At 41.1% G+C, this 23774-nt stretch overlaps 2 protein-coding genes across 2 annotated transcripts in view; both read left to right on the forward strand.

The window, feature by feature from the left end:
- Nucleotides 1–10636, forward strand: part of ipo7 (importin 7) — a 14812-nt gene extending 4176 nt beyond the window's left edge. The window contains exons 3-25 of the mRNA XM_007554096.2: nt 640–793; nt 930–1088; nt 1191–1347; nt 1457–1546; nt 2189–2283; nt 2377–2461; nt 2561–2695; nt 3347–3446; nt 3551–3627; nt 3752–3868; nt 4771–4860; nt 4967–5132; nt 5218–5378; nt 5544–5672; nt 6260–6326; nt 6424–6549; nt 6657–6754; nt 7205–7300; nt 7405–7625; nt 7737–7945; nt 8058–8264; nt 8351–8467; nt 9491–10636. Of these exons, the coding sequence (XP_007554158.1) occupies nt 640–793; nt 930–1088; nt 1191–1347; nt 1457–1546; nt 2189–2283; nt 2377–2461; nt 2561–2695; nt 3347–3446; nt 3551–3627; nt 3752–3868; nt 4771–4860; nt 4967–5132; nt 5218–5378; nt 5544–5672; nt 6260–6326; nt 6424–6549; nt 6657–6754; nt 7205–7300; nt 7405–7625; nt 7737–7945; nt 8058–8264; nt 8351–8467; nt 9491–9588 (2954 nt within the window). The 3' untranslated portion in view covers nt 9589–10636. The remainder of the gene's footprint in view (nt 1–639; nt 794–929; nt 1089–1190; nt 1348–1456; nt 1547–2188; nt 2284–2376; nt 2462–2560; nt 2696–3346; nt 3447–3550; nt 3628–3751; nt 3869–4770; nt 4861–4966; nt 5133–5217; nt 5379–5543; nt 5673–6259; nt 6327–6423; nt 6550–6656; nt 6755–7204; nt 7301–7404; nt 7626–7736; nt 7946–8057; nt 8265–8350; nt 8468–9490) is intronic.
- Nucleotides 10637–12326: 1690 nt separating this feature from the next.
- Nucleotides 12327–22708, forward strand: LOC103139462 (switch-associated protein 70-like). The gene is made up of 12 exons (XM_007554098.2): nt 12327–12596; nt 13685–13825; nt 16090–16263; nt 17297–17521; nt 17615–17761; nt 17860–17968; nt 18075–18256; nt 18875–18982; nt 20273–20439; nt 20965–21163; nt 21821–21917; nt 22053–22708. Exons 1-12 carry the CDS (start codon nt 12501–12503, stop codon nt 22169–22171), a joined length of 1764 nt encoding a protein of 587 aa, XP_007554160.1. The 5' UTR covers nt 12327–12500; the 3' UTR covers nt 22172–22708.
- Nucleotides 22709–23774: the final 1066 nt, after the last annotated feature.

Raw genomic sequence — 23774 nt, forward strand, 5'->3', positions numbered from 1 at the left:
TGAATTCATGGTTCCTTTTTCCACATACTGTAACTGGTAGTGCTTATTCTTTAAAAAAATAAAAATAAAAAAATTATGTGATCGGTACCGGTGATCGGCCCTCATGAGTGATCAGAATCAGAATGGGCAGGACAAAACCTGATCGGCACATCTCTAGTTGTTATATTAAAACGGTGAAAGATGACTCGCATTAGACTCCTGGTTATTCCCAAGTCTTTATCTCACTTTCATAGGAAAACATCACAACATTGGTGACTACTTGAACGAGTGTTTTTTGCTGCACTGGTTGGAGGTGAATAGAAGGGGGGGTGTAGGACGGGCGGTGGGGGGGGTTTATGCTTTGTCAGCCTTGATGGGCCGGATTATGATCACCAGCGGTGGAGACATTTGTGTCAGCACTCTGACGTCTGCATTCTCATCTCTGCTTTGTCAAATGCCTCTCCCCGTGTGTCATGCAGCCGCGCGCTGTAGAGGCGACGTGAGCTCATGTTGGTGTCACATTCAAAACCACTCAGCTAGGGAAGAGTTTATTTCTACAGTTTAAACACAAAGTGAAGTAGGATCTGGAGGTTTTTGTCAGATTTATTCAATTTGGAAGTGATGAGAAGGCCTGAGCGTTGTGCTTACTTCTTATTTTAGGTGTGATTTACCTAAAGAACAAAATCATCCAGCACTGGAGTGATGGAGAAGTTGCTGGCACAGAGCCGCCCGTTAATAACATCCCAGAGGAAGACAGGCAGTTCATCCGAGACAACATAGTAGAGGCAATCATCCAGTCCCCCGAGCGCATCAGGTAACCACAAACCCTGCTGGCTCAGTTGAGCTAAAGGAGCTCAGATTTTATTTTTTTTTATTTTTGTCATGCATCCATCTTTCCCTTCCCCGTTCGCGCCTCATATTTTGTCGCTTTCTAAATTGGCTTCCACCAGAGTCCAGCTGACGACATGTATTCACCACATCATCAAGCACGACTACCCCGGGAAGTGGACGAGCATCGTGGACAAGATCGGCTTCTACCTGCAGTCGGACAACAGTTTAGCCTGGCTGGGCATCCTGCTTTGCCTCTACCAACTTGTCAAAAACTACGAGTGAGTCCTGGCTCTTCATCCCAGATGTCTTCTGTTCTCTCTCTCTCTCTCTCTCGTCATGTTTTGTGGCAGAATTAACACTTGGGCTCATGTTTGACTCAGATATAAGAAGCCAGAAGAGAGGCAGCCTCTGGTGGCAGCCATGCACATCTTCATGCCCATGCTTAAGGACCGCTTCATCCAGCTGCTCCAGGACCACTCAAACGAATCTGTCCTCATTCAGAAACAGATCTTCAAAATCCTCTACGCTCTCTTTCAGGTACACGTCAGATCTGAGTTTAACCACCGCAAATGGTGTTGACTTGAAGTCAGTTTTTGCTCTTGCGATGGGACTTTTCTGTTAAAATCAGTGTCTTGTTTTCCTTTAGTATAATCTCCCACTGGAGCTCATCAACAGACAGATCCTGACGGAGTGGATGGAGATCCTGAAGACGGTTGTGGACAGAGACGTTCCCCCAGTAAGCTCAGAACACCTTTAATATAATGTTAAAAAAATAAAAATAAAATCAAGTCTACTATTTTCTTTCTGTTTTTTATGTGTATTTTACATAGGGTGTCTGCATCCTTAAAAAGTCTTACATTTGTTTACCTAAAATTAAGGAATTTAAAAATGTCTTAAATGTATTAAAAATGTAAGTTGGCTTTAAATCCGTTACTCAGGTCTTACATTTTGTCATGGCAAAACTATTTAATTTTGTATATGTAGGTTTTTATTATCATGGGACTTTTCTGTCAGGGAAATGTTTGAGTCATGTGCAAACATTGCGTTCTGTGACTCACTGTGGCTACCACCATCTCGCTAGCTGGCTAGCCAGCTTTTTGCGCCAATCATGGATAAAGTGTAAATTTTTCGCCTGTTGGCTGGGCGACGTTCCTCTTCACTTCTGTCTCCAACCTGTACAAAGCTGCTTTCACTGTGGGCTAAACAACTCTGTCACTGCTGCTCTATAAAATGTTCTTTTCTACATCCCTGTCATGATAAAAGTCTTAAATTTCACTGCTAATGGTGTTAAAAGGTATTGAATTTGTGCCGGTGAAACCTGCAGGAGCCCTGTTTTTAAATCTTTCATGAACACACTCTCCTGACGTGATCTGTGCAGGAGACGATGCAGATCGACGAAGACGAGCGACCAGAGCTGCCTTGGTGGAAATGCAAGAAATGGGCCCTTCACATCTTGGCTCGACTGTTTGAGAGGTAAAAAGAAACAAACAAAAAAAACCCACAACCGTTTTGATTTAATCCACTTTCTAAAGGAAAGCAAAATGATTCCCCAAATCTCGTCTGCAGGTACGGAAGTCCCGGCAACACAACCAAAGAGTACGCAGAGTTTGCTGAACTGTTCCTGAAAGAGTACGCAGTGGCTGCCCAGCAGGTAGAATGTCAAACTGCAAACAACCACATTAAACTTTACTGTATAAAAGCCTGGTGAAGTTAAGTTTAATTGTTTTTTTTTTGTGCTTGTGTGTGATAGGTGTTGCTGAAAGTCTTATACCAGTACAAGGAAAAGCAGTACGTTGCTCCCAGAGTTCTCCAACAGACGCTTAACTACATCAATCAAGGAATAGCACACGCTTTGACGTGGAAAAACCTCAAGCCACACATCCAGGTACCAGTGTGGCTTATTTAGGCATCCCATAAACGAGGGCTACGTGATTTTTGTCACTGCTGTCATGGATAAAATAACTTTAACAAGAGTCTGGATGAGAAGAAATAAGAAATGTATTAAAACCTTGCAAGGTGAGAACAGAAACACAGAGTCAAGGGGTCTGTCAAGTCTGCTCTGACCAACAGTGGATCTGGCTTCCTTTTTTAGGTTCTGGTCAGAGAGGAGAGACTTGTTTGGACAATAGGTGTGAATCTCTGATTGTTATATCAGGGAGATGGTCTGGCCATTTCCCTGATTGGACAATAGGTGTTCTCCTTGACCAATCTCATGATGAGATCATCCAGACACATGATCTCATCATGAGACACAATCTAAAGCACAAAAGGGGTGAAGAGCACATTATAAAATTTTCCATTACACTGCAAAGACTAGATCTATTGCAGTTAACTCTATTTTTTCCCCCCTTAATAATCATGACAATGTCTCCACAACACTCTCTACACTTTAGTGTCGATGCATGTAGTGTTCTGTTCGATCCATGCGAATTGTGTCGTGACACTTTTGCTTTACTAAAGTTTTTATTTATTTATTTTTGCTAGAAATCCTGGCTTGTGTTGGGCTAAACCTCTGGCTGTTGCTCTTGTTTTTCAGGGCATCATTCAGGATGTGGTTTTCCCCCTCATGTGTTACACAGATTCCGACGAGGAGCTTTGGCAGGAGGATCCGTACGAGTACATCCGCATGAAGTTCGGTGAGGAAACCCCCCCCCCCCCCCCTCGCCCGTCAGCCGAAAGCAATTGAGCGCGAGCGCAATGACTAACGGCTTATCTAACATGTCGTCTTCTGTTCTGTTAGACGTGTTCGAGGACTTCATCTCTCCAACCACGGCCGCCCAGACGCTGCTCTTCACCGCCTGCAACAAGAGGAAAGAAGTGCGTGGAATCAAAATTTTTAAGACGCGCAGATTCTGATTTCTGTTTACTTTACGATTCATATTCTGAGCTAAAAACTGATTCCCGTTGCTGCTCGTTTTTTTTTTTCTTTTTTTTTTCTCAGGTGCTGCAAAAGACAATGGGCTTCTGCTACCAGATTCTCACCGATCTCAGTTCGGACCCCAGGAAAAAGGACGGGGCCCTGCATATGATAGGCTCTCTGGCTGAAATCCTGCTGAAAGTAAGCTGTGCATGAAAACGTTCAAAGTTGATGTCTTCCATCTATGCCATTTAATACCCGGGTGTATGTTTAATTTTTTTGTTGTTCTGCTAAATGATCATCTCTTTGGAATCATTTGAAATGCCACACTTTATATTTTAGTTTGAAACATTAACATGAGTAAAATCCCTATTTAAATTGCCCCCAAAGTGCATCTAAATTACAGTTTGAACACACAGCTTGTATCTTGAAGATTTGTATTTGCACCAATGTGCAAATTTTGAGCTAATTTCTGATATTAATATTGCTGCTTTGGGTGATTATTTACATAACATAGATTTTTCTTACCATTTTGACATCGAGAGAAACGAACCACTTCACCTCTGCTTCAGTAAAACTCCCCTCAATCTTGTTCTGCATCACTCCGTCATGAATTGCTGGTGGAAATCTGTCACTTTCTCCAGATGGCAGTTAAAAAGAAATTAGTTTGAGCGTTCCTCCTCCAGAGCGTAGGGGAAAAACAAAACCCCTCCCATAACACTGTCTGTCTTGTTATGTTGTGGGAGGCGGCTTTGTTTGGGATTTGCTTCACAGCAAAGCGTTGCATTTTCTCCAGCATGGTGCACACGTCCGTACCGCTTTGTGTGTGCGCGAGGCACAGAAGGAAGGAAAATGACACAGGAGAAAGGAAGCGCAGCTAGCAGCCCCTTGTCGAGCAAATACTTTCACAACAAAGCCAAAGAGAGGCGCAGAGTGGGCCGGGTCGCACGGTCGCTAATGACATCCTAGACATTTCAGCAGTCGTGCACCTTTTAGTATTTACAAAACCCGCATTCTGATGCTTTCACGTTTAGCTGTTTCACAGTAGCTTTTTAAAGCAAATATTTTATTGTACTTATTTTGTGTAATTCCTTCTTGCACAGAAAAAGATCTACAAAGACCAGATGGAGTTCATGCTGCAGAATCACGTCTTCCCCCTGTTCCGCAGCGAACTGGGCTACATGAGAGCCAGAGTGAGTGTGGAGCGCCGGATCGCACATTTCCTTTCAATAAGGCCTCAGTGCGGCTGGACTTCCAGCTCATCGTACCACATTTATCCTGACATCCGTTTCTTAAAAGGCTTGCTGGGTGCTGCATTACTTCTGCGAGGTGAAGTTCAAAAGCGATCAGAACCTGCAGACGGCCCTGGAGTTGACCCGAAACTGCCTCATCAACGACAATGAGATGCCGGTGAAGGTGGAGGCCGCCATCGCTCTGCAGGTTCTCATCAGCAACCAGGAGAAAGGTGAGGCGCAACAGACTTGGTTTAATTTAAATATTAAAAATAAATAAATAAAAAAAGCACATTGATATATATTTTGTTTTGTCAGCCAAAGAATACATCGCTCCCTACATTCGACCGGTGATGCAGGCTCTCCTGCACATCGTCAGGGAAACGGAGAACGATGACCTCACCAACGTCATACAGAAGATGATCTGCGAATACAGCGAGGAGGTCACTCCGATAGCCGTGGAGATGACGCAGCACTTGGTAAGAGCTGATAATATAAATGCCTAGAATTGATTTTTTAATTTATTTTAAATCAGTATCACTTTATTTGAAGACTTGGTTCAGACAAAATGTAAACAATACAAAGAGAAACCGATCTGCCGCGTGTGTCTCCGCGTGATATAAACCCGCTTGGACCTTTCACAGGCAATGACGTTCAACCAGGTGATTCAGACGGGGCCCGATGAGGAGGGAGGCGATGATAAAGCGGTGACGGCCATGGGCATCCTCAACACCATCGACACGTTGCTAAGTGTGGTGGAGGACCACAAAGAAGTGAGCAGCATCGGCGCAAACCCACACACACACACACACATGCCAGTGTCCTGACCGCTCCGCTTCACGCCACTTCATGATGGGGAAGCGGGCTCCGGTCTGCTGCAGGGTTCCTGCCAACACAGTTGCGCCACCCACCAACTCCTGGGAACAGGCTCTGCTCTCTCCATGTTCAGAATGACTCACAGGCTGAGGCAGACGCTAGAAATAGTGCCGGGGCACTTTGCCACCATGTCTGCTGATGCACTGCTGCTGCTTGAAGTCAAAGCGCTCCAAACAGATTGACCATCTTGTTTGAGGCTTTGATTGCATAATGGCTCCATACCTGAGAATAGGAAGCCAATCTTTTTTTTGTGTGTGTGTGTGTGCGCATTTTTTCACATTGGATGAAGTAAATCGGTGCGATTAACGCATTTGAAGACAACGTCGCTGCTTCTAGTTATACTCACTATTAGGTCTGTCACAAGAACGGGTTTTTACTGGATGATAAATTTATCATCCAGCTGAAATGTTTGAGCTTGTTTTTTCTGGATAAAATGCTTATTGCCTCTAACTTGCTTATTCCCGTTTAACCTGTGTTGCTGCAGATCACCCAGCAGCTGGAGGGCATTTGTCTGCAGGTGATCGGCACGGTGCTGCAGCAGCACGTTCTAGGTAAAGCACAAGTGGCTCACGTTGCACCTGCATGTCGTACTACGGAAACCTAATAGTAACCAAATGACCCTTAAACTTCCGACTCCGTTGTTCTCAGAGTTTTACGAGGAGATCTTGTCCCTGGCTCACAGCCTGACCTGCCAGCAGGTGTCGCCACAGATGTGGCAGCTTCTACCACTCGTGTACGAAGTCTTCCAGCAAGACGGGTTTGATTACTTTACAGGTACAGACACTGAAGAAAGCTTGCAGTCTCATCGTAGAAGTGAAACATGTTCAATGTCGAATTAAGACTTCTAAATGCTGCAAACTAATTTCTATCATATTTACTAGATATGATGCCTCTGCTTCACAACTATGTCACAGTGGACACTGACACACTCCTGTCAGACACCAAATACCTGGAGATTATCTACAGCATGTGCAAGAAGGTAAATGTCGTTGGAAATATTACACTCAAAATATTGTTTTTATTATTAATCCTACCAGAAATGTCCATCTTTACCACATCTAACAAATCCATGAATCTTCTGAAATGTAAAAGCATGAAATGCTGGTTTTGGTGTATAGAATTCATCTTTTTACACAATAAAATATTTTAGTTTGAAGAGATTTCAGAGACAGGAAGTACAAAGAAAATGCTGTTTAAATGTATAAGAGGTAAAGATTTCTCTAGTTTATTAAGAATTTGGAACAAAAGGGGTGAAAAATGTAACATTCACTCAAAAAATGATCTTCAACCTGATGGAATTTTATGCCATTCAGTGCTGCCAAAGCGACACACAAAATGTAGCTAAAGCCATACGATTAAATAAAAGGTAATTTTAAAGTGACCTTGATGACTGACGATAACTATGAATCCCTCTTTGTGATTGGTGCAGGTCCTGACAGGTGATCCAGGTGAAGATCCAGAGTGCCACGCCGCCAAGATGTTGGAGGTGATCATTCTGCAGTGCAAAGGTCGCGGCATCGATCAGGTCAGGCCTTCACGTTTCACATAGATGAGCTACCGAGACGTCGGCATTGCCGTTAAAAGTCTCGCCGTAGATTTTGTTCAAACGCGACTTCCTCCTCGCGGCAGGTTGTTCCGCTGTTTGTCGGCACGGCGTTGGAGCGCCTGACGCGGGAGGTGAAGACCAGCGAGCTGCGGACCATGTGCCTGCAGGTGGCCATCGCTGCGCTCTACTACAGTCCGCCTCTCCTCCTCAACACTCTGGAGAACCTCCGCTTTCCCAACAGCACCGAACCGATCACCAACCACTTCATTACCCAGTGGCTTAAAGATGTCGACTGCTTCCTCGGGTACGAGCTCAACGTCGCCATTTCCTGCTACTCTCCTCCACGTCTGTTTTGAAATGAAAACGAAGAGCCTGGAATTTTGAATGTTTACTGATGATGTTTCCTGTTTACCAGCCTCCATGACAGGAAGATGTGCATCCTGGGCCTCTGCGCTCTCATCGACCTCGATCACAGACCTCAGGCCATCAACCAGGTGGGCGGGCAGCTTCTTCCCGCAGCCATCCTTCTGTTCAGCGGCCTGAAGAGGGCGTACGCCTGTCGAGCCGAACACGAGAACGAAGACGACGACGAAGACGAAGACGGGGAAGAAGAGGATGAAAACGGTGCGTGTTTTCTCCATTGTGCTTTCTCGGTTATTCCGAGTTTTGCTTCTGGGGTAAATCGACTGCATCCTAACTGGATTTTTTGGGGGGGGGGTTTTGTTACTTTGTGTAGCGGAGCTGGGAAGCGACGAGGACGACATCGACGAGGAGGGCCAGGAGTATCTGGAGATGCTGGCAAAGCACGCGGGAGAGGACGGAGACGACGAGGACTGGGAGGAGGACGACGCCGAGGAGACGGCGCTCGAGGGCTACACTACATCCGTAGATGATGAGGATAATCTAGTGGACGAGTATCAGATCTTTAAAGCCATACTACAGAGTAAGAGGCCCGCCTGTCGCCAGTCAGTGTTGGTAGCAGTCAGCAGCTGTGGGGCTCACCCGTCTGTGACCCGTCTCTTGACGCAGATATCCAGAGCCGTGACCCCGCGTGGTACCAGGCGCTAACGCATACCCTCGACGAGGAGCAGCGCAAACAGCTTCTGGAAATCGGCACGCTCGCAGACCAGAGGCGGGCGGCACACGGTGAGAGCCTGCCAATACGAGATGACCTCCAGAACTGTGTCCAAGTCTGACAATAAAATGATTTATGCATGGCTTCTTTCTTTCGCTTTGCTTTTTTTCTTTACATTAATGCCAGCTATTTCCAGTGGGGTTGAAGGCATGGTGGGGAAAATAAAAAGGGGGTTAAATGATGCTCTTTAAACACAAAAAAGGTGATCAGAATTGTCGTAACTCAAATCTAATGCATTCCGATGCAGTCTGTAAAGGCATGGAGTTTAATTTGTTTTGAAGGCTGGGTATAAATATGAGGCTTTGAGTGTATACACTTAATTGGTTGTTTTTAGAGAAATAAATTTTGAAAGTTTTTTTTTTTTCTTCTTTCCCCATTTTCTGGGGTTTATCTTGAGATTTAAGTTTTTATCGAAGTGGTCAGAAATGAGAGCACACTCACTCCAAAAAGGGGCAATTTTACCAATTTCTGGACTTCAGACCATATTAGTTTTTTTTTTTTCCTATGCAAGGAAAAATAAAGGCATAACAGATGACAAACCAATCTACTTTACATTTTCCTGCAGCAGAGCTGAATAGATTTAGAAATGGAACAATACTACACACCTGATTCATGTCTTCTTTTCCCAACATTTATGGGAATGACAAAGTCTGACATTTTAAAACTTAAAATTGGTCAAAACTTTTAAGTTTTATTATAAACATTTTGTCAAATGACATCTGTATAATAAACAGAAATTTGGGTCTGTGTCCCTGTTAAAACATAACACTCCGTTACGTTTTAAGCTTTTCATGGTGTTTTTCAAAAGCGAGTACAAAACATATTCAGTGGTGGTGATAGGGGGCAGTAGAGAGCACTGGAACTAAATGACTTAAGAACTGCAGAGAAGTGAAGAAAATACTTATGATCCTACAGAAGAAATTCATTTATTTTTTACGTGGGGGGGGGAATGACAGTTTTTAAACAAAGAAAAAATAAAAACCTGGAACATTTCTTCTGTTTTCAAATCCCTGTTGCTTTCCATCTTCTTCCAGAGTCCAAAATGATTGAGAAACACGGCGGCTACAAGTTCACAGCGCCGGTGGTGCCATCTACGTTCAACTTCGGGGGCACAGCTCCAGGAATGAATTGAGTCATCTATTTTACTTTTTTTTTTTTTTCTTTTTTTTTTATTACTCTGTGACTGATTGTAGTGAAGTGAAAAAAAAAAAAAACAAAGCTTGTGTTGTTCCCTTAAATAGTGGTTCCAGAACTGGTTCTTCTGAGTCATTCTTCAATCTGTCAAATGGGAAATAGCACCAGAAGATGTAGGGGGGGGGGGGGGGGGAAAAAGCAACTAAAAATGCAACCGATGGCTCAGGAAACCAAACCAAGAACTTGAGCAGGAAGCAAGAGAAGAAGCTCTGAACAACGCTGTCCGCTGGAGCCCCTGAGACAGCAACTCCTTCGTATTTTCTTCCCACTGAAACAAATAAAGAGGGATGGGAGGGATGGGATGGATTATCTGCTAGAATTGATAATGGGACTAAATATTTCATTATCGCCGTGGCCAAGGGGCCACGATAAGATTATACCTCTGGTAGTGGTGAAATCTGCGAATCTTTCTGCATAAACAAACACCCACGTTTATGTACATACAAGCCAAGGTTATTGATTTTTTTTTTCAAGTAGCCTTGAAAAAAAAAATAAATAAAAAAAAAAGCGACCAGAGGCTTTTGTAAGGTATCAACAGCTGTATTCATATGTAGCATATTGGATAATTCATAGCACTATGTGATGCCTGATCTCTGTAAATTAATGACTAGCACTTTCATATTGTTCAGGTCTTCTAGCCTTCTGTATCAGACTGCAATTTTTTTTTTTTTTTTTTTTAATTCAAGACTATTTAAGAATGGGGGAATACAGGCTGTAACTTTTGTTACTTTGCAGGTGTTAACAGCTGATTTAACAAATGCATCTGGTTGGAGGGAATCAGTTGCACACACAATTTCAGGACGAGAGGATGCTTTTGGTGTTCAGTATGGCTAATAGGACAAGTGTTTGTCAGCCCTGGATGTGCCGTTGGATACATCGCTGAAGCATGTACAATTCAACTTATCGTGAAGGTCTCGAGCTTTTGGTTGGTGTATGGATGAACCATCTATATATACAACATATTAAAAAAAAAAAGAAGCTAAGGGAATCATGTTTGACTGTTTATTTTATTTATTTTTTTTTATTTTTTGTCATATTTTAACCAACATACAGTCCCGCGTAGAGTCGTTCACATGCTGCAGGTGGCCGGATTTTTTTTTTTGTTTTTGTTTTGTTTTCTGACGAGATCGTCAGAAAAGTGTTTCTGTGGAGGCAGCAGGTGGATCGGCGGTAGAGCGAGGGCGACCACATTACAAACGCTGCAGCTCTCGACGCGGCTGAGCCACGTTCAGCTCCCAGTCCTGGACCCGTTTGCTGCATGTACTCTTCTTCTCACTCTGCCCACTTTCCCTGTCAAGCTACTGATGAATAAAGGCCACAAGTGCCAAAAAAAAAAAAACTTAAAATGTTTTTATTAGTATGTAAAAAATATTGATTGGGTTCTGTGTATTTTTTATGGTTTAAATTTTGACGAATGTAGCTCAGGAAAAGTAGAAAAATATATATTTGGGAGAAACAGTGAGTATGATAGGTTTGAGTTCATTTTGATTATGGTTTGAAATTAATGAAAGCCCTATGTTAAATTGGAACTGGGAGGTTTTTAACTTCTGTTTTAGATCAGAGGTCTATAAAAGCAGCACTGTAATGGGGTCATGGAGTCGCTGTTAAAACTTTGTTCAGCTATAAAGCAGGCTACATAAAATAAACAAAAACTGGTATTCTTTACCGAACTTAACAGTTTTCGGATTTCAATTAAGCATGAAAAGGGAGATCAAGTCTTTCTAAGCAACATCAAACAGAACATCAACATAAAACATTTAACTTTGTCTTCATTAACTCAAAACGTACTAAAAGAATCCGTTCTCTCTCAGCCTCCCAGAACAAATTATGATAAATAGTTTAAGGGGTAAATAACTATTATTTGACAGTGTGTTCAAACTCCTAATTAGGATTATAAAAACAGGGTTTTGTGACTAAACATTCAACAAACACAAGGGGAAGCTTATCCCACCCAAAAAGAGGATTTGTTTAAACATCTGCAGCTGGAGAAGCTATAACTTATTAAGGTCCGAGTTTCAGTTTAGTGGGTCTAAACTATTTTTGTCTGCTTTCGAGAAAAAAAAAATAAAACAAAGGAATGGCATCAACAGGACTACACGATTATTATTTCTTTTTTGTTGCTAAATGTGTCAAATAGTATTTTTAAGATTCTGAAAACGAACCAAAAACATATTTACTCCTTAGATATGGGAGAGTAGTGGTTTGGAGCTGATGCGGTTCTCGGTGTTATCGGAGGATTGATTTGTAATCCACATTTAAGGAGGAGTATCGAGTTAGTTAGCAATCCGGGAACGACTTGAAGATTTATAAAAGTCTCATAACTTATTTGAATTACACAAACAGGCTCTTAATCGGGTTGCTCTTAATTCAACCTCGTGAAGCAATCCTTTTCACACGCCTCTAAATCAATGCTTATTTTTGCAAACTTAATACAAAATGTGCAGGGAAACATTTAAAACTCCTTAAGAAATAGCAGCAGCAGGTGGCGCTGATCAAACGCGGCATATTAATCAGTGGGAGAATCTCACTGAACAAGAAGGAAGGACAACATTTCTTAAAATAAAAACAAGAAAGCAGTTTTTCTTTTTTCAAACTTTATCTAAACTTAGAGCACATTGTAGATTGGCTGCTTTCTTCCCACCAATGTCAGATTAAACCCCCTGAATATTGGCCAATATTTGGATAATGAGGGGTGGGCGGGGGAGAAACCTGACCAACTAAACATCACGTGGAGTGCGCATCACACTTCTCCTTCTCTTGGTTTTGCCTAAAGGGCGCAGAAACAGGCTCAGACCCAAACACAGCACACTCACGGAACCACTGCTGGTTCTGGTGCCGCTGGAAGACAAAATGTGGCTTCGAGAGGAGCTGCTGAAAGCCATCTGGCATGCGTTCACGGCCCTGGACGTGGACCACCGTGGGAAAGTCTCCAAATCTCAGTTAAAGGCGAGTTTTAATTTCTGTTCACTTTAGTCTGACCTCAAACGCTTGGATTAGCACTTTTGCATCCTGTATGATTTCTGCTTCTACGTACTTCTGTGAGAAAATAATGAGCAACATTTCAGCTGCTTCTGCAATTTATTGGGAAATCAATTTTATAGCATGCCTGTTTTCTGTTTACACTGGATTTCCAAACAGTAATGGCGTCCGCGTGTACAGATATATCACCATTAATTTAGTCCTGATTTTGTTTCATATTTTATTTTTCATAATTTAACATCTCTGTATTGTAATAGTAAACACAATCTCTTTGTGTGTTAATCTGCTATTACCAGAACTTGAATTGTTTTTATGCCTCATTCGAGTTACTATTTTGGGCGATTTTAGGAGTTGTTGTTTTTTTTTCATTTAATCTTCTCTTCTGTAAATGGTTTGGCAACTAAAAATATCTAAATTTGTTTCGCATGTCATGGTTAAAACAAAACTGGAAATAAATAACAAAATTTGTCTACTGAGAGCTTTAAAAACAAAAAACTCTTTCTACCTCCAGCCTTAATCACATCATGCGGACAATCTGCCCATCAAACCATTGAAGCAAACCATTGCTCTAATTGGGATTTGGTAACCTTGGAAACCATTGGATTTTGGGGTCAAGCAATCAGTTTGAGAAAATTAAGAGTTTTGTGACATGGTGTACTGGAAGCAGCTGTTGCCTTTTTAGCGTTTTAAGGTGTAAAACGAGCTTCACTGACTTCTCTCGTGAAAAACTCGAGTGTTTATAGGTAAGCGTTTTATTTTTGTGACACTTTGTCAGACAAAATATTATCAGCGGTGCAAAGCAGCAGAACTGAACTGAAACTGATGACCTTTTGCAGTAGTGCAGCTGAGAGCAACAGTCCATAATCTAAAAGCTTAGAGATGTCACTGGCAGGAACTGAAGGATCGCTTGGCTGGTGATGCGTGTAGATGTGACAGACAGCCATTTGATTACTGTTCTCTGAAGATCGTAATGCTATTTTACTGGACTCTGAGGTTTGAATGAATAAATGCATTGACATTCACAGTTGTGCCCCGGTGTATTTGTTGTTGTGTAGGTGCTCTCCTACAACCTGTGCACAGTAATGAAGATCCCTCATGACCCTTTGACCTTTGAAGAGCATTTTAAAGAAGATGATAAGGGACCTCTGTCTAATGAGGGCTACATGCCTTACCTCAACAGGTACATTCTTGACAAGGTGAGGACCAAGAGTGGTTAAAAAAAAACAACAAAACTTTTTAATATCTCCGTCACACTCTGAAACCATGTTTTTAAAATATTTGCCCAGTTTGCAAAAGACATATAGACGAAAAATGTGCATTTACTTATGTGAGCATTTATGAGTAACCATTGACTCCACAGTTTTGCAAACTTAAATATGTCAAAAGATATTCTTCATTCAACCAAGAATTATGTTTCTTGAGACGGGCTTCTCTCAAAATGTTATAAGACGATGTAAAATGTGTCTCTTTACATTTCACTACAAAATGGCGTGACACAAATTAACTATACGCAATTTTAAACAGACATTTTTTGTGTTACATTAATACAACATTTATTACTATTTCTGAGCTGCATTTTCCTGTTTCTACTGAAATGTTGAGGAATCATCTTTGATGATGAGCTCTAAGTATTTGAGGTTGGAAGGCCTCCGTGCCAGCACCCTAATCTTTGTCTCCCAGATTCACAATAATTCAAGTGAGTCTTGAATGATTTAAAACAAATCTACAAAATATAAAATTGCATCTTCTTGTGTCTCTTCCTGGCATCGGGCGGTCGCTGCATGTTGGCGTTTTGGATCATTTCGCTCGGTTTGTTTCGCTACATTTAAGATGTTCACTAAAATAGTCAGACTGCTGGAGCGGTCCAGCAGTGAGACTGGAAAAATGGTGATAAAATTTTAATATTGGTCTAAACCCACACCTTCTAGACATAGGAATACATTTGAACTTAACCATAGCTCCAAGTGATAAAAGAATGCACGATTCATAATCTGGGAGTTGTAGCAATGTGGTTCATGTGAGGTGAAGAAAATGTACATTTATTTTTATATTGTCATAATGAACAGTGAAAGACTGTCTTTCTTTTGTTTTATTTTATTTGTTAAAAATAATTTCAGGCTTACACAGAATCTAAAGTAAACAAAGTATAAATGTGGACTTCTCTGAGACAAAGATCCAAATTTAAAATGTGTGAGTTATTAAATAATGTGTACAGTCATGAATTTTTTCTCCCGGTGCAATAATATTTGCACATTGGCTACTTTGACCTTGATTAAATTACATGTTTCACAAAGTCTACTTTAAACATGATAATTTACTTGCTCTGATCAATTGTCTTTCATTTGTTAGAAATTAAATGTTTTGTTAAAAATGATGTTCAGACTCTTTACCAGATGTCAATTTCATAACTATGGAGGCAATTCTTTGCACAATATTAGGTCATAATGTGGTGAATCATCAGACTTTATTGAATGATATGTCTAAAATAACTGTTAGTGTTTAAAAATTGAATTCTTTTAGAAATATAGTTTCTTTAGTTTATCATGTGCCAAAAAAAAAAAAAAATCCTTCTGTGGAAAAAAAAATAAAAGTTGCTAATTAAACATGTAAAAAAAAAAAAAATAATAATAAAAAAACCATGTACAGGTTAGGTTTTTGAAAATTTAATAACGTAAAAGCAGATATGGGATTTTTAAAAAAAAAAAACTTTAAGTGCTTGAATTTCAGCCAAGTTTTGTAAAAATAAGTAAATAAACTATTTATTGTAAATGAGTTATCTGGTTGATTATTTGCCAAAAGCTAAAATGATAAATCTCCAGATTGAAAAACTAGTGAGTAATTTTTTTTTTGATTAAACCAAAGTAAATTTAATAGAAAATAATAAAGTAATCAAGACTTGTTGACACTATGTTTTTTTTTTTATTTGTGGTAAATTAAAGAATAGTTTTACTATAGCTTCTTCACATTGTTGCTTTTCCAATCATCGATTCAGCGGAATATAGTTTTACATTATTGAAAGATTTATAATAATTCTCCGCTGAAACGTCAACCACACAAATTAATCTCATGATCACTTCCTTTGTGCCACATTAAAGTGACTCATCATCTAAATGTGGAAATGGTTGCAAATTCTGAGTAAGACGTTTTCTCTAATTTTTACGCAAGAGTGGTCCCATTAGTATTCAAAATAGCTGTGGCTCTGATAAGTTTTAGTTGACTCGGTCCAGTTAGCAAGCAGCTCAGGCTTCCTTTGTTGAGCTGCGAGGCGTTTTTCTTCCCTTTTCTCCGCCAAACTCTGACCTGAATAAAAATGAGCCCTGTAACAACATCACCTCACATCCTGCAGCCTTTAAGGTTTCCAGGGGAGACCGGCAGCGATCCTTTGGCTCTGCACTTGTAAACAAGCAGGTCGCCGGCGTCTCCCTTCGACTCCTCTCTGACTCCGTGTCCTCGTCCGCAGGTGCAGGAGGATTTCGACGTGCTGGAGTTCTACCGGATGTGCTGGACTCTGTGCTACAAAAAGAATATTCACCCTCATCGTCTAATCATCTCAGATGCCGATGCGTTCAAAGTCTGGTGCATTTTTAACTTCCTGTCGGAAGACAAATACCCGCTGGTGATTGTCTTCGAGGAGGTGAGGAAGAGGCTTAAAGAGGAATTTTTGTAATTCCAGCTGATCCAAATATCTGGATTAGACCGCGCCCTTCTGTTTCAGTTTTTCTTTCCCTGATTATTTTCAGAAGCATTTTTTTCCAATTAGCTTCTCAATTCTGACTTTTGGATCTTTCAGGTTTATAAAGTGGATTAATCACGACATATGGAAAATATTCACCTTTTCAATTTGATCACAAGCAGAAACTGAGCAATTTGTCTCCATTCCTTTTGTTGGATATAGGAAAAATACCAAAGATAACCTGGTAAACAGTATTTTAGCTCAAATAAATAGGATCTGAGCTGAAAACTTGGTGCATCCAGCAGATAATCTGATGAAGCGTGAGCAGGGTTATCTTTGCAGGATTATTTTCTATTTCTTGAATATGTGACTTTCAGAAAAGGATCTTTTGCTGTAGATATGGTTTTACTCTTAACTTTTGTGAAAAGCTGCACAAAAACTGCTGACATGGTCAGGTGCAAGCAGTTGTCAGGCTTTGAGAGGTGTTCTGTGGAGGCATTGCTCCAGACTACTTTTAAACGGTATAATCTAATCAGAAAACACACACTGAAGAGATTATGGCTGGCTTCGAGAATTCTCCTTGTGTTCTCTGAATCATCTTGTTTTCTTCTTTCTGGCCTGAAATTCGCTCATGAAATCTGTGGGAGTTAGTTTTGATTAATTTCTACCTCAGTTGATACGGAGTTCTGACCGCGACGTAACAAGCCGTGAAATTCCCGCCACTGTGCTGATATTTCAGGCTCGTGTTTATACATCATAATCTATTACTATAATGACTTTTTGTCGGAGAGAACGCAATCTGACGTATTTTAATTATTACTTTTGAGAAAGTGGACGTCTTCCTAGTGTTTCTTGGCAATAAGCAGCATTCCTACACGTCACCAAAAAAGATTGCAAAGAAAATGTTGTCGTTTCAGAGCTGTTCAAAAAAATTAACCGCGCGCCTACGTTGCTTTTGAAGCTTCAAGTAAGGCCGTTTTGTCCACCCGTGTAGGTCGAGTATTTTCTGCGAAAGCTGACGGAGGCCATGGGGATCGGGTGGTGCGAGGAGAAGTTCACAGACTACAGGATGCAGCACAGCGCGAAGAGCTGCCTGACTGTATGGGAGCTGATCGAGCTGGTGGGAGTCATCTACTTCAGCAACGACGTGGACCGCCAGATCCTGTCCATGAGCATCAACGAGGTGTTTTCGGAGCTCATCCTGGACATTCTCAAGCAGGTCGGACAGGACGCCCAGCAGGTTGGGGGGGGGGGTAAGAAGACGCGCAGGCCTGAGGAACGCCTCGGCTCAACTCGGTGTTGTGTTTCAAAGGGCTACATGATGAAAAAAGGCCACAAGAGGAAGAACTGGATGGAGCGCTGGTTCGTCCTTCGACCCACTTCGCTGACCTACTACGTCTGCGAAGACCTCACGGAGAAGAAGGGAGACATCGTTCTTGACCAAAGCTGCTGCGTGGAGGTAAGGTGGAGTTTTATTTTAATAATTGGTTTATTATTTTATTTGATTTCACTTTCATGTGATTTTTTTTAAATTATTTTTCTATTTGTCCTCTCCAGTCTCTGCTAGATAAAGACGGGAAGAAGTGCCTCTTTATTATTAAGTGCCTGGATAAAAGCTTTGAGATCAGCGCTTCGGACAAGAAGAAGAAGCAGGAATGGATTCAAGGTACCGACTAGACGACTTCCTCCCCGTCATCCCTTCATTTTTTGAAACGTTCCCCCCTCCCTCCTCCCCCCGTCCCTGAGCTCCCTCTCCACATGTTTTCCGGCAGCTATACAAACGTGCATCCAGCTGCTGAGGCTCGGCCTGCTGTCTCCGCACCGCGAGGCGCGGCTGAGGCGTCGGGAGCTGCGGCAGAAGCAGCAGCTGGACGAGCAGCACCTGACGGAGAGGATGAAGAACCTCCAGGCGGCTAACGAGGCCAAACAGAGACAACTGGAAGACATGAGGCTGGTCTGTGGTTGACACCCTCCAAATATTTTCAAAGATAAATCCCAATTGCAAGTCAAGCGGTCGTTCAGTCCGTCTGTGGACCTTGGCTGTGCCTTAGAATAAGAAATAAAAATTTTACAAAAATAGAAATGGGGGGCGGGGGTGGGGGGGAAGAGCATTAATTCAGTTGAACTTAGGCGTTGATCACATCTGCTCTTTTTTTTTTTTCTTCCCCCCACATATTGTGGTTTATCTCAGAAAACACTAGTAGTAAAAAGGGAAGTAAAACTTTTATGCAAACTGCCTAATATATCATTTAGTGACACCTGTGTCTGAAACATGGTTTGCACGCTCAATACTTTTAAAGGCGAAGCAGATTATTCCTCATATTTCACTTCTCTTTTTCTTTGACCACTCAGCTATTTTATTTTTTTTTTTTTAAATGTCAAACCGCGTTTCATATTTGCAAGAGCTAAAAGTGGATTTGTGCAGAGTTATATCGGAGCCCAGGATGCCGATTTAAAAAGGAGTCACTTTAAAGCATCCTCTTTAATCAAACCTCAGAAACTATATAAACAGGTTTTTTTTGTGCTGGCTGTGGCCTCGGTTCAAGCAGAACCTCTTTTTTTTTTTTTACAGAAAATGGAAGAGGCCAAAGCCAAAGCAGAGCTGGAGGAGCTCCGGAGGAAGAAAAAACAGTCAGACCTGCAGGATCGGTACAGATTAGACCTGGAGAGAGAAAAAATGGTAAAGGTTTTTCACTCGCTGCTTTATAAGTATGGCATCACATCACTGGTGTAAACGCTTAAAGAAACTTATTAATAAAAAGAAAAATGTAATTGTGATGATCACGACAAAGGTCATGTGTTTGAGTTATTATTTCCATGTTGGTGTGCCGACAGAAACGTGAAGTCGACAAATACGTTTAAAATAAACAAATAAATAAAAATTCTGCACAAACAAGAGGAACTTATCCAATACTGAGAACAGCTGCTTAAATGACCTAAATAAACCCCGACCAGGGTTTTAATAGGAGCTCTGTGGTGCCTGTTATTTGCCACCGTGGCGACTGACCACTGGGAACAAAAAGCCGCAATTAGAAAAACTCAAATTCTTGCTTTATTAAGGCAGATGTCGTTATTTCTGCTCCAGCTCTGACCTTCATTGATACTTTGATGCACACAAGGCATGCGATGCTGCGCCCTGGTACTCTGGTACCGGGTCACCAGAGTACCTAGTACTAACAAGCCACACATTACGTTGTGTAAACCTTTGAATAGGGTTAAAGAAAGGAGCTAAAATGTTTCACTTTCATGTTGAGTAACGTCTTTATTTCACAAGGTCAATGTGCTGTTGGTGAAACTGAGCGTAGATGGCCAAGTAGTGGTTAATCACAGTTATGTTTTAACAAGAAATGCAATTAGTTATCCACCGATGGGCAGGTTGGCTTGGATGACGTCTCAACAAATGAGTAAAATAATCAAATAAGTAATGATTTTTTCATGGAGTTGCATCTGTGACAACCTGAATTGTCTCACTAATCTCACAGCTTTGGGATTAAAACCAAGACTCCACATGAGATTAAACTTTAATGAGGAAACCATGGTTTCAGAGCTAATCATGTGGGAAAAGTTTGGGAAAATCCAGGGGATTTTTGTTTCCTGGTTGAGGAGAAATTAGGCTTCTTTGCTTATTCACTGTCTTGACATTAAACAGATTTTTCCTATGTAGGGAAAACAGAAAAGTAAGCTCCTACACATGCATCTTCTATATTTTATTTAATTTCTCTTTTAGAATAATCTGACTGTCTTTTGGTGTTATAAATGAGAGTTTTAAGTTTTAAATCCCTTTAAAAACAATGACAAAAAATTAACTGGAATTTATACGTCGCATAATTTCAGGAGTTGCATCTTTTCTTTTTTTCGCTCTAAGTTCATTAAGTCATATTTGGGGGAAACATTGCATAAAAAGCTCTCATCCTAACATTTTAGTGTGCCAATTTTAGCCGACTCACTAAAACCGTGTCAACTATTTCAGGTCCGGCAGGAGATGGAGGAGCAGATGGCTCAGAAGTCCAGCGAGCTGGACCAGTACCTCCAGCGGGTCAGAGAGCTCGAAGACATGTACCACCGGCTGCAGGAAGCCCTAGAGGACGAGAGGCAGGCCAAGCAGGATGAGGAGGCCATGAGGAAGCTGCAGGCCAGGTCTCAGAAACAAACCTAGCATGACCAAGTCGAGTTCAAACTGTTAATAGTTAGCTTAAGAGCAATAATGATAATGATTGTGGTCATAGTGAGTGAGTGTTTGTGCAGTTTTGTGTCGAGTTAAGCAAACTGTAGCTGTGATAACAGTCAAACAATACAAGGAAAAACATATTTTAAAAAAAAGCAGCACAAGTATCCGACTTAACTTCATTAACAGGCTGAGCAACCTTAGAGACATAGGGGCTTTGTAAAAGTTTAACTGCTGGCATTAATGACCGGTGTGCAAATCACATCATTTTCAGGTTGGTTCATATTCATTTTATCATGCCAATGCACAAGAAAATGTCAACACCCTCCTTCTGATCAAGCATGTGGCGACAGTGCAACGGAAAAACTCACTTTTAACAAGAAGAAACTCTCAATCTCTGCCCTGTTCGTAGAACAATGTGTGGTGCTTCCCTGTTCTTCTGAAACTCACAGGATTATTTAAAGACATATTAAGAGTGTTTGCTGCTTTTATAACAGGTTACTGGAGGAAGAGGCGGCAAAGAGGACGGAGCTGGAGCAGATCTACCTGAAGCAGAAGAGGACGCTGACTCAGACGGAGGCGGAGAAGGAGGAGCTGATGGCCGAGCAGCTGGCCAAGGAGAGAGAGCTGCAGGCGGCGTCTCAGCAGCTGGACAGACTGGAGAAGGAACGGCAGGGGGCGCTGGAGCAGTATCAGGTTCATAACCATTCATAGATCAGACAGAGGCGGGGTGAAGTAAATATTTATGTTTTTAGCATTACAAATGAAACGTTTTCCCTTTGGTAGTAGAAGAAGGTGATTTAATAAATAATTAAATTCCCTACTAAATAACAGTTAAAACAATAAATTAAAATGTAAAAAAAAAAAAAAACAACAAAATGTATACAACATGAATTGAATCTGTTCAACTTGCTGAAATTAAGATGCTAGTGTGTGGAGTTTGCTGACATCTAGTGGCAAAGTTGTACACTACAACAATTAATTTTGTACCACCTCTCACTCTCTGTCTCTCCATCCGTTGAATATGACAGTCTTAGACAGTTTTTATATTTTCAATCAAGGATCCTGACATTGGGATTTTCTCAAGTCAGATTAAACACAGAAACCTCTGATATGTTTTCTGAAAATGTTTGTTATAAGGGGAGCGGAAAGCGATTAAATTTGACCATTCATGGCCTCTGTAGAAAGCTTTCAAAAGAAATTTTTAATTTATTTTAAGGGAACAAATGACATCTTAGCCGAAGCTGAATTTAATTAATAATTTCTGACAGTATGTCATTCTAAATCCTTATCAGTACAGGAGAAAATATATTTTTTAAATGATCTATCTCTGCCTTTTCTCCTCTTCCAAAGGAGGTATCACGAAAACTGGAGCGAGCAGCCAACAAGACAAAAACTTGGAAAGATAAAGTGGCCAAACACGAAGGGCTGGTTCGTCTCATCCAGCCAGGTAGGATAAATTCATTCACCCTTTTAGCCGTAAGGGTCTGCCGTGAATTAACACTGACCTGGCATTCTGTAGGTCAGAGGTCAAGAAACAGTGTTTCTCTCTGTGGCTTACATCTGTTTGTGCTGTTTGGTTTAGGTCATAAAGGAGCTCAGAGAATCACTAACTGGGGCCCGGCCTCGTTCACCGACATTGAGCTGGAGCTGAGGAAGAAGTCCTGGCAGGAGAAGAAGAACCAGGGAGCTCCGGCTGAGTGAAGGACGCTTCGAATAAACCGGTGACCTCTTGACACATCATCAGTTAGTTGAAGCTCAGAAAATAGTTTCTCAAGATCCTAGAGACGATTCATCCAATTGTATAAAGCGGCCGCCTTCTCTGCTTTTAATGCGAGAAATTAAGATTCCCATTCATTTCTTTTCAACTCAAAAATATTTAATTCCATCTGTTTCAGTGTTTAAGTCTTCAATCTAAACTGGTTTTAACATAAATAACATGAACTGATATGTATTTTGTAATAAACACCGTTCAGTTTTGTATGCCGGTGGGAGTTGATTTCTGTCTGATCTCTGCTTTAAATAACCATTTTCATAACAAAAGTCGACTTAAATGTAACCACATTTTTTCAGTTTTATATGAAAGCCTTTGTAACGTCTGCTTCATCCACCAGGTGGCAGCACGATAACGGGACATTTTGATTTGTATTACCTGTGCAGGAGCAGAAGTCTGCTGCTGCTCTTAAAAATACTCAAGGGAATGTGTGAAACACAAACAAGTATAAAATCATTGCTTTAATAGTATTTCAGTATACTTATTGAGTAGCTTTTGTCTTGTTTTCCCCCCCGTTGTTCTTAAATGCATCACATGCCCTGCAAAAGTACTCACACCTCTCTAGGATTTGTCAGGTTATTCAATGAGGTTTTATGTGACAGACCAACAAAAGATGCATAAATGTGAAGTGGAAAGAAATGTGGTTTGTCTTTTCATGCAGTCTCCTTTACTATGGTAACAGAAAATGGAAAGAATTCCCTTCAGAAGTTAGACAATTACTCCATTTGTGTGTAGTTACTCGTGAAAGTGTCACGGTTTAAAATTGTTTTTATTTTAGACAACATTAATGAACAAACATAATCATGAAGATTGCGACACACAGCAGACAGGTCAGGGGAAAAGTTGTGGAAAAACTTAAAGCACGTCTAGGTTAGAAAACAACATCCCGACTCCAAACATCTCACAGAGTGTTGCTTAATCCAAAAGTGGAAAGAGTATCACACAACAGCAACGACATTGTCATGGTCTTGAAATGACAGTCTGGGCAAAGGAAATGTTCATCAAAGAAGCAGCCAAGAGTGCTATGACAACTGGGTTTTATGAAAATGTGGCAATAAAAAAGCATTAAAAGTATTTTTTTTGTTAAAGTTTGCAACAAGCTGCGTTGACATCACAGAGGAGGAAGATCTTCTAATTGGGTATCCAAAATGTATTTGTTTTTGCCCTACATAGAAAATGCTGTGTGACTGAAACCTCCCAGACAGTACACTGAACATATTATCCATGTGGTGATACATAAAGGTGGCAGTGTTATGATGAGGGGATGCTGTTCATTAGCGGTAGCAGGGAAGCTGGACAGAAAATGGATTGAGCTCATTACAAAGCAATCTTTGAAAGAAAACCTGCTGGGTGCTTCAGAGGACTTAAAACTGGGCCAGTGGTTCACCGTCCAGCAGAACTCTAAATACATGACCTGAACTGCAATGGAATAGCTTAGATCAAAGCATATCCAGGTTCTAGAATGGCCCAGTTAAAGCCAAAAACCCTGAATATTGTCGTTCACAGATGATCTCCTTCTAATCTGACTGAGGC

This window comes from Poecilia formosa, unplaced genomic scaffold (genome assembly GCF_000485575.1).
Source record: "Poecilia formosa unplaced genomic scaffold, Poecilia_formosa-5.1.2 Scaffold61, whole genome shotgun sequence".
NCBI lineage: Eukaryota > Metazoa > Chordata > Actinopteri > Cyprinodontiformes > Poeciliidae > Poecilia > Poecilia formosa.